A 13,875-nucleotide genomic window follows, 5' to 3' on the forward strand; every position below is an offset into this window, starting at 1 on the left:
AACTGGAAACTAAAAGCATTCCCGAGTTTCTGTCCCAGCGCTGGGATTCCACTGCTAACAGGAATTTGAGGGAAGAAGCTCCTTCTACCAAAGCAGATGAGCAGTTGTTCTTCAATTTCCTTTCTTTCTTAGAGTTGTTCAAGGCACAGAGAGTTTAAGTGAATTGTCTAGGATCACTAAGCCAATATCTGTCAGAGGGAGAACTCAAACAGGGGTCTTCCAGGCTCAAAAGCTGGTTCTTCATGTTACCTCCCATTAATGAAGACAGATGAAAAGAATGCTGGAATTTATAGAGGGTTTGGGGGGAAGATAAACAAATACTTGTTAATTGAGAAATATTTTAAAAATTCATTGGCTAAAATATAGCAATATGTAAATTGATGATGACGATGATATGATTTCTTATGATCATGACTTTCATCAAGAATATGAGGATGATTCAATCCTGGGGAAATAATCAGTCTAACATATTGTAATACTAAGAAAATGAAATTTCCTTATCTAGTCAGTGTCTTTGTGAGCTGTGGTGGCTGAACAATAGCTGCTAGACCTGGCGGCAAGAGAGTATTCAGACATCAGTCAGCCAGGTGCTGTCACCACTGATCCCAGGCTATACTATTTTCTTGTATACTCACTTCCACAATAAGGCTGAGAAGGGCTTGATGGTGCTTGTTAAAACATCTGAAAAGCTAATTTCTCCTTAATGATAAAAAGTTATTTGAAACCACAAAGTCTCTTTATGTGTAATGCAAAAACAGATTTTTACAATAAGAAAATGGGATAAAATTAGGCTATCTACTCTCACTATTACCTTTTGGAGAAGTTTTTAAATTTTGAAATACTAGCTAGAGAAATAAAGCAAGAGAACTAAATTAAGAAAATAAGCATAGGCAAAGGATTTGTTAAAACATCCCTATTTGCAGCTGGCTTATTTAGAAAACCTGAGAGACCTGACTTTAGAAAATTGAGATAATCGCTTCAGCAAATAATGAGACATAAGATATACCCACAAAAAGTCATCAGCACTTCTAAAGACCATGAAAAAAGGACAGAGTAATGTGGTATAAAGATAGTAGAAGCTAGGGAATAATACAGATTGACTATAATTATGCAAATGATAAATAACACTACAAAATGGTGATACTGTGGTGAGTTCCAATGAATAATCTCACTCCAGAAGAACTGAGAAGGAAAAACCTGGCTCTTCTTTTAGTAGATAGGAAGTACAGAACTGTTGTCTATACCATCTACATCTTGCTTGGTTTTTCTAAAGGTCTTTTTTCTTTTATTTTCTTTTCAAGCTAAGGACTAGGTAGGCGTTCAATGGAGAAGGGATAATTAAGGCAAAAAGATTGGTTTAAACAAAAAGCAACAATAAAAATGTTAAAGACACAAAAACAAATGGAACTTTAAAAAAACTCATATTATTTATGATGACAAAATATTAGCCATTAACTAATCAAGGCACACACAAGCTGTAGAATAGTGACAACTATAAGACAATCTAAACAGAAGAAAAGAATGAAGTAATTTGCATATCATGGCTAGGTCGGGCCAAAATTATAAGCTTAATATAACACCAATCAAAATACTAATAGATGGCCTTCTTTGTTCCTATGAAGTGATAAGAAACTATATGAAAGAACAAATGAACAAGAAGCAAGTGGTAAATTATGGAAAGAAAGACAAATAGATTGTCAGAACTCAGCTTCTCATGGGGCATTTATTATAAGGTGATTAAAAGTAGAAAGCACTAGAACTGTTATCTTATTTGGATCTCACAAGCTCTACAAATGGTGGGTACTATAGACACAATCCACTTTATAGACAAAGAAAATAAGATTCAAAGAAGTCACTGGTCTCTGATCAGAGCTACACAAATGGCAGAGACAGCATCTGAACTGAGATCTTCCTGGCTGAACCTTGCCTTTGATCCCATTCCCTGCTATCTTCTCCATCAGTTCCTTCATTGGAATTTCCTCCCTTTTCCCCTTCCTGCTTGAGGTTTTATGCACCACAAGTGTTTTTTTTTGGACATCTGAGCACATTAAAAAACAAAACAAAAACCTTACTCTATCTCTACAAGTGATTAAATACTCATAAAAACCAAAAACAAAAGTTTTTTAAAACAGAGCTAAGATTTTCTAAAGTCTGTTATGTGAGCTTTTATATAGTGAGTTTTAAATGTCTGATTAAAATTAACTTTTCAGATCCCGTTCTTCCAATAGGCCAAAGCTCTAAACTATGTAGTAATTTGGAGGTAGGTTGGAATCTGGAATGTCCAGCTTACCAAGACCATACAAATTGCAACTAAAGCGAATGTATAGCTGCCCTCCTTTCATTAGAAAGGTATGCAACGTTGTATTTAGTCAAATGCAGTTTGTTTTGCCAAACTTAAAAAAAATGTTTTCTATAAAACAAAGCTCACTGGATCAGCCAGGGTGTGGAGGGTATATTTGGAAATGAATGAATTTTAAAAGCCAAAAAAAGGGAATCAAAACTTAAAAGAAATTGAGAGTGCAGGGATTTGACCAAAGCAAAGTCCTGGTTTGTGTCACCTCTCCCCCACCCCCTGTAACATCCTGTTTGAATATAGATGGGTCACCCAGTCCAAATAAAAAGAAGAGAATTAGAAAGACAACTTGCCAAATACTAAAGAATCAACCAATCAGCACTGTTGTAATTGTGCTGAGTGATGTCAGGAGCTCCAACTAGGAATGGAGGAGAAGCCACTGTTAGAATACCCAATTTAACTAGTCCAGGACTCTTACTTGATAGACATGGGCAGGGTCCCTCCATGGGTCTGCAGCAACAAAACTTGCAGCTGCTGTACCTGAGAGAAATCAAAGAAATAACAGCCTGGTCAATTGAAAGCTACTTATCTCTTGGAAGTCAGATTAATTAATGATTAAAAACATTTTAATTTCACCCAATGCCTATTTTTTTTTTTTGAGACATTTCAAAGGGGGAAAAAAGTGAATAAGATTTGGTTTTGGAGAATGAAGGAAAAGAAGGTCTGGAACAATGGTGATTCAAGTGACAGAATAATGAAGCAGGGAGGAAGAACTAATGAGTTTGCTTTTAGATAGTTCCTTCACTAAAATGAGAGGGTTAGATTGTTTTACCTCCAAGGACTCTCAGCTCTAACATTTTAAATCTATGATTACTTAATAGATCCTTGGGAGAGACCAAATGGTTATATACCCAATCTGCATGCTTAATCAAAAGCAAATACAGATTTCTGGTTCCCAGGCCCAGAAACTCTCTCCTATGTCTTTGAGATATGCATGGTAGAAAATCTTTATCTCACTGTAGAGACTACTTCTATAGCTCCCTGAGATTTGGGCTGAAGTAATTTTTTAGGGCATGATAAAAAGAAGAAATCCAGTAGGGATCCATTAATGTTTCTGAACTGGCTAGACCATCTTAAGAAAATTTAACAAATAGGACTATGTCTCAGCACTAAATTAGTATTTCTTGAAACCCATAATGATAAATTAAGACAATAATACCAATGACTCCCATCAAATTCTGTCTCTAGTACCTGTTGCTTGAGATGATTAAGTTCAGCTGTCTGAGGATCGATGTTGATGATGGGTTTATTCTTGATTTTTCTTGCCCTGTCAGCATAGCGCAGTGTGTTCACTGTTTCTTCTAGGTTGGAGTCTGCAGGACTCACACAGGCAATCATGAGAGTATGGCTATTACCACCTAGTGAGTCTGAAAAAGAATAATGTTCTGGTGTTGAAACCAAGTAAGGAATATGCAGAGAAAGCTGCCAATTTTGCTGGATGAATTCAAATCTGGAGGCTCTAAAAAACCTTCCAGGCTTATGATGGAGATGTGGTGCTCCTGAGAAAGGCTAAGTTTTTTACGTTGAGATTTACTCTATTTGTTCCCTAATCTTACTTGAGAAAGGGCTTCCTGCTGTTCTACAGAGCAGTCACTAAGGCCTAGTCTAATCACGTCAATGTCACTTCTGTCATCAGACATTCTAAGGATGCCCCCTCTTGGTGAATTTTATGTTTTGTTTTGTTTTTCTCTTGGTGAATTTTAAGCCAGCAAGGAATCCTCCCTGAACACCAACAGTCTCACAGATACTGCTGAGCATTCTTTTTAGCCAACAGTGTTCAGGACTGAGTGTGCCTCGGCCACCAAGCAAGCCTTCTCTTGACCCCGAAAGCTGCCAGCCATTCTTACTACCTTTTATTTGGTCACAGGCCCATATCTAGCACAAATCACAAATTGAATTTTATCAGTTCCCAGTCTCTCCCATTCCCAAATCATTAACCTAAGATTCCATCACTTTGTTTAGAGGGTACATGGCCTTACCTTGAAGCAGACGGGTTAACTTGGAATCTCTGTAGGGGATAAAGCCACTCTTTTTGTCATCTCCGAGTGCACTAATTACATTTCCCAGGCATAGGAGCCCTCTGTTAATATTAATACCTACGAGTGAGAAAAGAGAGAAATCAAAATTATGTTGACTTATCTAGCATTAGAATTCTTTTTCCTAAAATGAGAAAAAGAACAGATCCTTGAAAAACACTCAAAATTAAAGGCCTACTCAGTTCTCCAAGAAAACCAGGTGGAAATCTGGCAGCGAGCATTTAATTCAGTGGAGTTCAAAGAGTTTAATGAGTTGCTTAAGTTATTAATTAGCATACTATATAATCAAATTCACTGGTGTTTTTCACTCTTTTACCAAAGAAACAAAAGTAACCTAGTTTAGCCTAATAGGCTAACCCACCTCTTGTCTCTCTCTCTAATCTGTCCTATGCAAATAAACTTCTTAATGTACCCTTTAAAAAAATTTCCAATAATATTTTATTTCCCCAAAACATGAAAAGATAGTTTTCAGCATTTATTTTCTAAAGACTTTGTGTTCCAAATTCCACCCCCACTTCTCCCCAAGACAGCAAGCAATCTGATATAGATTAAATATCTGCAATCCTTTTAAACATATTTCCATATTGGTCATGTTGTGCAAGAAAAAGCCGACCAAAAGAAAGAATACGAATTTTAAAAAGGTGAAAATACTAGGCTTCAATCCATTAATGCATCCTTTTAATCATGTCAAAAACCATTCTGAGCTCCCCATTGCTTAGCAAATAAAGAAGAGATGCCTTTGCCTGGCTTTTAAAGCCCTCTTATAAGGTAGCTGCAATCTCTCCAATCCTCCCACCTGTTTTTGGTCTTTGGATGCTCTCTCTACATAGAGTGAAGCTAGTCACCGTGAATTCCATCTCTGCAGACCTCAGTCTTCTCACGCTGCTAAAGGCTCCCCTATCCGTCTGTTCACTCTATTCAGCTCTTCCATAGTATCTTCTCTGGTGCTCTCACTTGGGAATGATCTATCTCAACTCTTAATAGCACCTCAAAGATCTACTATCTACTGAATACATTATTCAGGGTATCTCAGAAGTTTTAGTGAAGTTCTAAGACTTTGAGGATAATTTGTACCAGTGATGTCAAACTCAAATAGAAATACGGTATAAAGGGCTGAAACTTTGAGTTGATGCAGAGGACAGACAACTGAGCACTTAAGGCTAACTACCGATTGGACAATATTAGCATATGCTTGGAAAATGGCCCTTCCCACTATTCTGTGCTGGTTCAATCTTTTGGTGTATACAGAGAATTGTGGGAAGTGGAGTAAGACAAGCCAGGGTCACTTTGGCAATAGGAGAAGAGAAGGAAGGTCCTGCATCCATCCTGTTCACTTCTACCCCTAAAGACCAAGAATAAAGGACCAAGGACTTTTGCTTATCCTGACTCCAACTGATTCTAAGATATCCAGGGTGCTAACTTGGTCTTCATAATAGGGGATCACCCAAACCATATATAAGGATCCCTGCAAGCTGCATGTTGACTTAGAAAATCAAAAATTATCATTTGCAATGTTTTAATTTACTCTTTATTTTCATTTTGCTTCACTTATTTTAATCCAACAGCTGGGTGCGGGAAGAGGCAAGAATCTGCTTGCTTCAAGTCTCTCCCTATTCCAATCCATCCTCTATTTAATTATCAAAGTGATTTGCCTAAAGCACAGGTCCCATCATATCTCTACTCAGTAAACTCCAGTGGCTCCCTGTTGTCCCCGAGATCAAACACAAAACACCATGTTTGACATTCAAAGCCTTCATAACGTAGATTCCTCCTCCTACCTTTCTAGTCTTTTTATACCTCACTCCCTGGAACACATTCTTTGATCCAGTGACACAGACCTCCTGGTTGGTCCAGAAATAACTCCATTTCAAGGCTCTGGGCATTTGCTCTGGCTGTCCCCCAAGCAAGTCTTCAATGTTCTCTCTCCTTACTCCAACTACTGATTTCCTTGGATTTCTTTTGGTCCTACAGGAAGCCTTAATTCCAGGCCCTTCCTATTTATCCTGTCTAGAATTTGCTTTGTATTTGTGTGTTTGTTGGCTCCCTTTTGAAGGCAGGGGCTATTTTTTGAGGTTTTTTAATATCCCCACGGCTTAGTAGAGAGCTTGGCACATAGTAGGTACTTAATAAATGTTTCATTAATTGCTTATTTTGTTAAAGTTTCCCAATTACATTTTAATTTGGTTCCTGGCAGGATACTCCAGGAACAAACTTTTTAAAAAATGGTTTATTTTGGAAGCAATTGGGATTGTGACTTGCCTATGGTCACACAGATATAAGGGTCTGAGACCAGATCCTCCGGATTCCAGAGCCTGTGCTCTAGGCTACTGTACCACCTGCCCTCCCCCCCGCCCCTGAGCAAACTGTAAGTTTATTAAAGATTGTTGCCTAAAATTAGAATGGTTGCCTCCAGAGATGGTTGGCTCACCCTCCTTGGAGGTCTTCAAGCAGAGGCTGGTATGTTAAGGTGTGAATTCCTCTGGTGTATGGATTGGCTCAGATGGACACTGAGGCTATGTTTTATTTAGCTTTCTGTCTCCCTTAGCATCTCCATGGACATAGTGCTCTATACAGAGTAAGCAGCCTATAAATGTTTCTGGAAATAGTTTCTAATATGAAAAATTTAATTGTCTTTTCTCATCATTTTATTCTGAAAAGAATTATCTATAATTTACACTTCATTTCATAGGATTTAAATTTTTCTTTTTAAATACAGAAAAGGATATGGACAGATACAGTAGCTTCGGTCTGGCTAAAATATTTGCTTTCCCATTATTATTATTATTTTGTAATGGAATTGATTGCCATGTTTATCCCTTCCATTTCCAATACTCTTAATCTCTCGTCTCCTTTCCTCTCTACTGGCTTCTTTCCTTTTGACTTCAAATGTACAACTGTCTTCCCTCTTCCCTAATTTGGAAGGATATGGTCCTCCTATGATTAGGAGGACCACTTCCTTTAGCCATCTATTCTTCCATGTGGGTGCTGTAGACTAAGCATTTCCTCCTTATCTCTACCAAAATGTGAGTTTCATCTCTGCTCCTTAACTGAAGATGGCTCCCAAAATGTCACTAATTCAACATCCTTTCTCCTTTGACTTCTTGTAGGGTAGGTTTCCTGGGGTTGCACAAAACCCGACATCTCCATTTACCTGGAAACAAATCAATGAAGAACCGAAAACTATCTAATCTCATCTCTTTCTCAATGGGCTCTCTAACTGCCTGGACTAACTTCTCAATGGTTAATATACTCCTATCCCGATAATCCTAAACTGACATACAAATGCTATTCCCCATGCTCCCCATTTCCTCAAGCCTTATCTACCTCAGCCATACTTCCCCAATGTGCCCCTCCAGTTCCGAAAGCTTATTCCACTGTGCCCTCTAGAATGCCTGCTCCAGAATTAATAAATTTCCTTTTATCTTAAACTTCTTTCTCTCTTCTAGCCCACAATTAGACATGGCTCTTGAGTGATAAACACTGCTTCTCAGTATCCCCTTTCCAGGAGTGGCTACTTTCATATCCCTCCCTCAACTCAATGGTTATGAAGAAAGAGTTAAAATACTCCCACAGCTCTGTTGTTACCACTTTCTTATCCTCTCTTAACTAACACCTATACTAATTAACTTCTTTTCCTTTTAGGTTTATGCTATCCAAATTTATTATCCAATCTAAACCCCTATGGTTATCTACAGCTCCCCATGACTTCCTATCCTCACACTAAGAAATTTCAACATACATATTGATAAGCTCTTCAAATAACCTAACAACTCAGTTCCTCAATCCATTCTCATGATTCACTCCTGTACTCCACCTCAGCTACACATAGACTTGGTCACCCTTGACCTGGACAACATCATATTGATGTCTCCAAGATCCCTTCTTTTGAACATAATCTTTTATCATTCCCTCTTCCCTATGCCTTATGAACTCTAATCTAATTACTATCTCTCTCAAATCCTTCCTTTTTCAAACTTCTCCATCACTATCATCCCTTCAGTCACTAGACCTGCAATTTCAGTGTTATCCTTTACTCCCCAATCATCTCACAGATTCAATTCATTGGCAAATTTTGTTTCTACCTTCATGTTGTGTCATGTTGTTTCCTCCTCTCTACTCAGACAGTCAGAACCCCAATTCAGGTCATCATCACCCATCTCTCATCTGGACTACTGAAGTAGCCCTCCAACTGGTACTCCTGTCTTAGGTTTCTCACCACTCCAACCCATCCTCCAATCAGCTGCCAAGGTGCTTTTTCCAAACTGCAGGTCTGACCATCACCCCTTGACACCCTGTCCAGAAGCTCCCATGGTTCCCTATTACCTCCATGATAAAGTATAAACTCCTCTGTTCTTATATGTTACTCCCCTCCATGATGTAGTGACATTGGCCTTTTTGCTGTTCCTTGAACACAACACTCCTATCTCCCACCTCCAAGGCTTTGTTCTTAGTCTCCCTGACTTCCTTCAAGATTCAGCTTAAACTTATACTTTAACATATTTAACATGTATTGGTCAATCTGCCATCTCGGGGAGGGGGTGGGAGGGAAGGAGGGGAAAAGTTGGAACAAAAGGTTTTGCAAATGTCAATGCTGAAAAATTACCCATGCATATATCTTGTAAATTAAAAGCTATATAATTAAAAAAAAAAAAAGATTCAGCTCAAAATCCACTCTGGTCTCTGAATTACTAACATCTTTCCCTTTCAGGTTATCTTCTACCTTCTCTGTGTATCTTGGATGTATCTAGACATCTTCATCATTAGAATATGTGCTCCTTTGATTTGGAACTATGCTCAGAAAGTTATCAAACTGTGCATACAGTTTGATCCAGCAGTGTTACTACTGGCTCATATCCCAAAGAGATTTTAAAGGAGGGAAAGGGACCTGTATGTGCAAGAATGTTTGGGGCAGCCCTCTTTGTAGTGGCCAGAAACTGGAAACTGAGTAGATGCCCATCGATTGGAGAATGGCTGAATAAATTCTGGTATATGAATATTATGGAATATTATTGTTCTGTAAGAAATGACCCGCGGGAGGATTTCAGAAAGGCCTGGAGAGACTTACACGAACTGATGCTGAGTGAAATGAGCAGGACCAGGAGATCATTCTATACTTCAACAACAGTACTATATGATGATCAATTCTGATGAATGTGGCCCTCTTCAGCAATGAGATGAACCAAATCAGTTCCAATGGAACAGTAATGAACTGAACCAGCTACATACACCCAGGGAAAGAACTCTGGGAGATGACTCTGAATGACTACATAGAATTCCCAATCCCTTTATTTTTGTCCGCCTGTACTTTTGATTTCCTTCATAGGCTAATTGTACACTATTTCAAAGTCCAACTCTTTTTATACAGCAAAATATCTGTATGGATATGTATACATATATTGTGTTCAACATATAATTTAACATATTTAACATATATTGGTCAACCTGCCATCTCGGGGAGGGAATGGGGGGGAAAGGAGGGGAAAGGTTGGAACAAAAAGATTTGCAACTGTCAATGCTGAAAAATTACCCATGCATATATCTTGTAAATAAAAAGCTATAATAATAATAAAAAAAAAAAAGAACACGTGCTCCTTGACAGCAGGTACTGTGGGAAGCTGTATCCTCAGTGCTTAGCACAATGCCTGGCACACAGTGTTTAATAAATATGTGCTGGCTAACCTTACTGAAACAGGACACTGCTGACTACTCCACCCTTCTTGAAGTGTTTCTCTACTCTTGGCCTCTATGACACTATATTCATATGATTCTCTTCCCTCATGAACTATTTCTGCTTATAACAATTACTCTAAGGCTCTATCCTTATTTTTCTGCTAATTCTGAGAACTCATCTATTCTCAAAGTTTTATTTCAAAATGCTGATCATTCCTAAATCTAGCCCTCCATCCCTGCCCTTTGACCTGAACTACAATTAATTATATAAGCCAGTTCTAGCTGTCTCCCCATTACTTCACCTCAAAAGTACAAAAACAAAACTCATTCCCCCTCCCTTTTATCTGACTCTGGTTCCCTCACCCAGGAAATTATCCTTTTCCAATTTTCCTTAGTCAGTGTCATCAATTTTTTCTCAACTAGTCAAAGTTAGAGTCATATGTGACTGTCATTCCTTAGATTCAGCCAGTCAAGTTCTATGGATTCTTCTTTCCAGATGTATTAATTCCTTAGTTCTCATTCCTTCCACTACCGGTCCTTAGCACCTCATGTCTAGATTACAGCAACCTTCAAGTTAACCTTTGCGCTTCCATGTTTTTCTCCCTGCCCATGCCACGAATCCTTCCTAATCAGTGCTGCCAAGCTAATGTTTCTTTAAATCAATTTTAGGTCATTCCTTTACTTACAAATCTACAGAGATTCCTGATTTCCTGCTGCATCAAGTCTAAATTCCTCTAAGCATTTTGGAAAGTTCTCTATAACTCGATACCAGATTATGTCACTTCTTATTACTCTCTACATGTTCCCATTGCTCCAGTGGGGTCAGTTTCTACCCGATTCTTTGAGAATGCTCTATTAATTCCCCTCTCACTATCTTGGCTCGTGGTTTTCTCATTATCTAGCTAAATTCGTTTCTATTATGTGCCTGTCAGTGTTCACTTCCATCATTAATCCCTTTTCAACTATTTTAACTTAGACTAATATTCTTTTCTGAACTCCCATATCTTGTATCTGAGATGAGGTAATTGGTCTAATTTTTAAAACAAATATACTAGAACTTTTCTCTCAAACTCAGTAGTTCCATCTTTAGAAAAAATAAAAACTTGTTTGTTTACAATATCTTCAAAGCAACTAACATTCAAGAAAAAAATTATCCAATGTGGGCATTCAAAAAATTACTGCTTCTTGAATATTACAGCAAGCACACTGTCAGAAAAAAGGAGAAGCTTTTCAGATCCTACCTTCTGAGTCACCCATGGGATTTCATGCAATTTTGCCTGCTCCTACAAAAGTATAGAACTTATTTCCTACTAAGGTCTAGTGGGCTACTTGAGGTAGAGGGAAACTAATCCAAGGTCTCTATGTGTTTTGAGTTTTTTGGGGGAGAAAAAATTAAACAAAGGTCATTCTAAATGCTTGTTTAGAAGAGGTCATATACCATTTTATTCAATTAAGTATAGGTAATAAAAAGATATTCTGATTCTGTCCTACGACCAGTCATTACAAGTGTGTTGAATTGAAGTTAAAGAGGATAACTAGGAGAGATAGGAAAGCAGCATAGCAAATACACAACTCCTTGTGAGGCTGCAGCCAAAGAGAGCTAACATTTTGCATCTACCATTAAGAACACCGGTAACAAAATAGAAAACGATGTTCTACCCTTGTATGAGAGTACTATATTCAGAATTCTATTATGTAGAACAAGTAAAACTATAACCAGTAAGTGGCCACCATGGTGACCATGGCCACAATGGATACAGGAATGCCTCGCTTGCCCGCTGGTGGGTCTGTTTGCCGCAAGTCACTCCTCACTCCAATTCATCTTCTAGTCAGCCACTAAAGTGATTTTTCAATAAGCTCAGGAGGCTCCTATCACCTCCAGAATCAAATATAAAATCCTCTGGCATTCAAAGCCCTTTATAACCTAGCCTTCCTCCTACATTTTGTCTTTTTTATACCTTACTCACTGACACACACTCTTGACAGTTCCTGCTGTTCCAGGGAACAATACACTTTGCTTCTTGAGTCTCAACATTTCCCCACGCCTGAAATGCTCCTCCTGCTCATCTCTATCAATTGGCTTCCCTGGCTTCCTTTAAATCCCAAGTAAAATCCTCCCCTCCTTTGACAGGAAGCCTTTATTACCCCCTCATAATTCTAGGGCCTTCCTTCTTTTAATCCTTTCCGATTTGTCTTGTACACAGCTTGTTTGTGCATCTTTGTTTGCTCGTTGTCTTCTCCATGAGATGGTGGGCTCCTTGAGGACAGGGGCTGTCTTTTGCCTTTTTGGTAGACTCAGAACATTGCACAATGGCTGGCATACAGCAGATGCTTAGTGAATGTTTCTTGACTGACAGGAAAATCTGGAGATCCAAGGTCCCTAGTATCCAGTTCCAGGATGCCATAGTTGACTGTGAAGATATAGTACTCTAAAACTCAAAGATCTGGAGAGACTGGGGGTGGCGTGAAACCTTAGCAGAAGGTGTCAGTAATAGTGATTACCCTCTCCTCCTCCAAAGAGGGCCACTCAAACTTTTTTTTTAATATACAGAAGATAAGCATTTGAAAAACTTGGACAAGTTTTGAAAGATGTATGTATTTACATATATTTTTTAAACGTATTAATGAAATGTAGACAGTTTCACATACCATCTTCTCTTTGTGTTCTGTTTTATATGTGGAAATTAGTGTTTTAAGTTCAAAATTTAAAATTTTAAAAATAGTTTCCCAAATGAGTCCTTTCCCAAGCCCCTGCTGTTAGCAAGTATCTTCAAGCAGTCTTGGTCTCCCTTCTTTGTCAATCATTAAGTATCTCCTATCAACTTACTCCCGATTTCCTAAAACTGCTACCTCTTAGGTTTAACGTGGGTATAAATGAAATTGATTTAAGGATCTATGGCTTTCATCTACAATAATGATGTAAAATGTTCTTACCTTCTTTTAGACGGTCTCCTTCAGCTTTTGTTTTCTTCTGCCTTTCAGAACCAGCCAAGTCTACAAGATGCAGCTTGGATCGAAAGACACTATTCCTGTGATAAAGACAGGATGACTAGGTGGAACCAGTATTTAAACCCACTATAAAAGAATCAAACATCAAAGCTTCTATAATCTTAAAAATAGATGGGGTGTTATGCCAATTCCATCAGAGCAATTTCAGCTTCAGTAGAGTTAACACATGAGAAATATTGATTATAAATATTATAAACATACTTGTCACTTTTCTTTTTCTGTTCTACAGAGATGGTGAAGATGGCATGAGATCGGGAAGACTGGGAGTTCATAGCTGTGGAGGCCACAGTCCTACAGTTGTTGCCCTGCTCCAAGCAGGACACCGTATCCATGGCAAGCGAAACAATCTTTTCGGTGAGTCCAATGATCTAATTCAAAAGGAGAGAAAATTTGCTGTAACTCAAGTGCCTGACCAAAGGTCGAGTTATTGAAGGGAAAGTACTGTCTTTGTTTCAGTATAAGTTTAGTAAACCTTATTGTGTAAGTCATATTGAAAACTATGAAACCTAGACTGTTTTTAATGATTACCTCTGCTAAGGTCTGGACAGTTAGTATCAAAAGGCAGCGATAGCCCTGGACTCTAACAGTCTAAGACACCAGTGTTGGTAGTAGGCTGGACCTCAGTCGGTAATACATACCAGAGGCCAAAGAGCAAAGGGGATAGCTAAAATAACCTCTAGTTTTAGGGGAGTCTTGATTGAACACTCCCCTGTATCCAACATCATAAGACAAAATATGCAGTACAATTATCTCTCTTCCAACTTCTCCCTATTTGGTCCCACTCCCCTTCCTGTATTCTCCTCAATT

General features: G+C 38.4%; 1 protein-coding gene across 1 annotated transcript in view; it reads right to left on the reverse strand.

Moving 5' to 3' along the window:
* The window catches only part of KIF4A (kinesin family member 4A), a 78,521-nt gene that overhangs the window by 46,778 nt on the left and 17,868 nt on the right, over positions 1 to 13,875 (reverse strand). The window contains exons 6-10 of the mRNA XM_051969267.1: positions 13,270 to 13,436; positions 12,994 to 13,088; positions 4,333 to 4,449; positions 3,545 to 3,720; positions 2,772 to 2,833 (exon numbers count right to left, since the gene is read on the reverse strand). Coding sequence (XP_051825227.1) covers positions 2,772 to 2,833; positions 3,545 to 3,720; positions 4,333 to 4,449; positions 12,994 to 13,088; positions 13,270 to 13,436 — 617 coding nt within the window. The remainder of the gene's footprint in view (positions 1 to 2,771; positions 2,834 to 3,544; positions 3,721 to 4,332; positions 4,450 to 12,993; positions 13,089 to 13,269; positions 13,437 to 13,875) is intronic.

Source organism: Antechinus flavipes, chromosome X, assembly GCF_016432865.1.
Source record: "Antechinus flavipes isolate AdamAnt ecotype Samford, QLD, Australia chromosome X, AdamAnt_v2, whole genome shotgun sequence".
Lineage (NCBI taxonomy): Eukaryota > Metazoa > Chordata > Mammalia > Dasyuromorphia > Dasyuridae > Antechinus > Antechinus flavipes.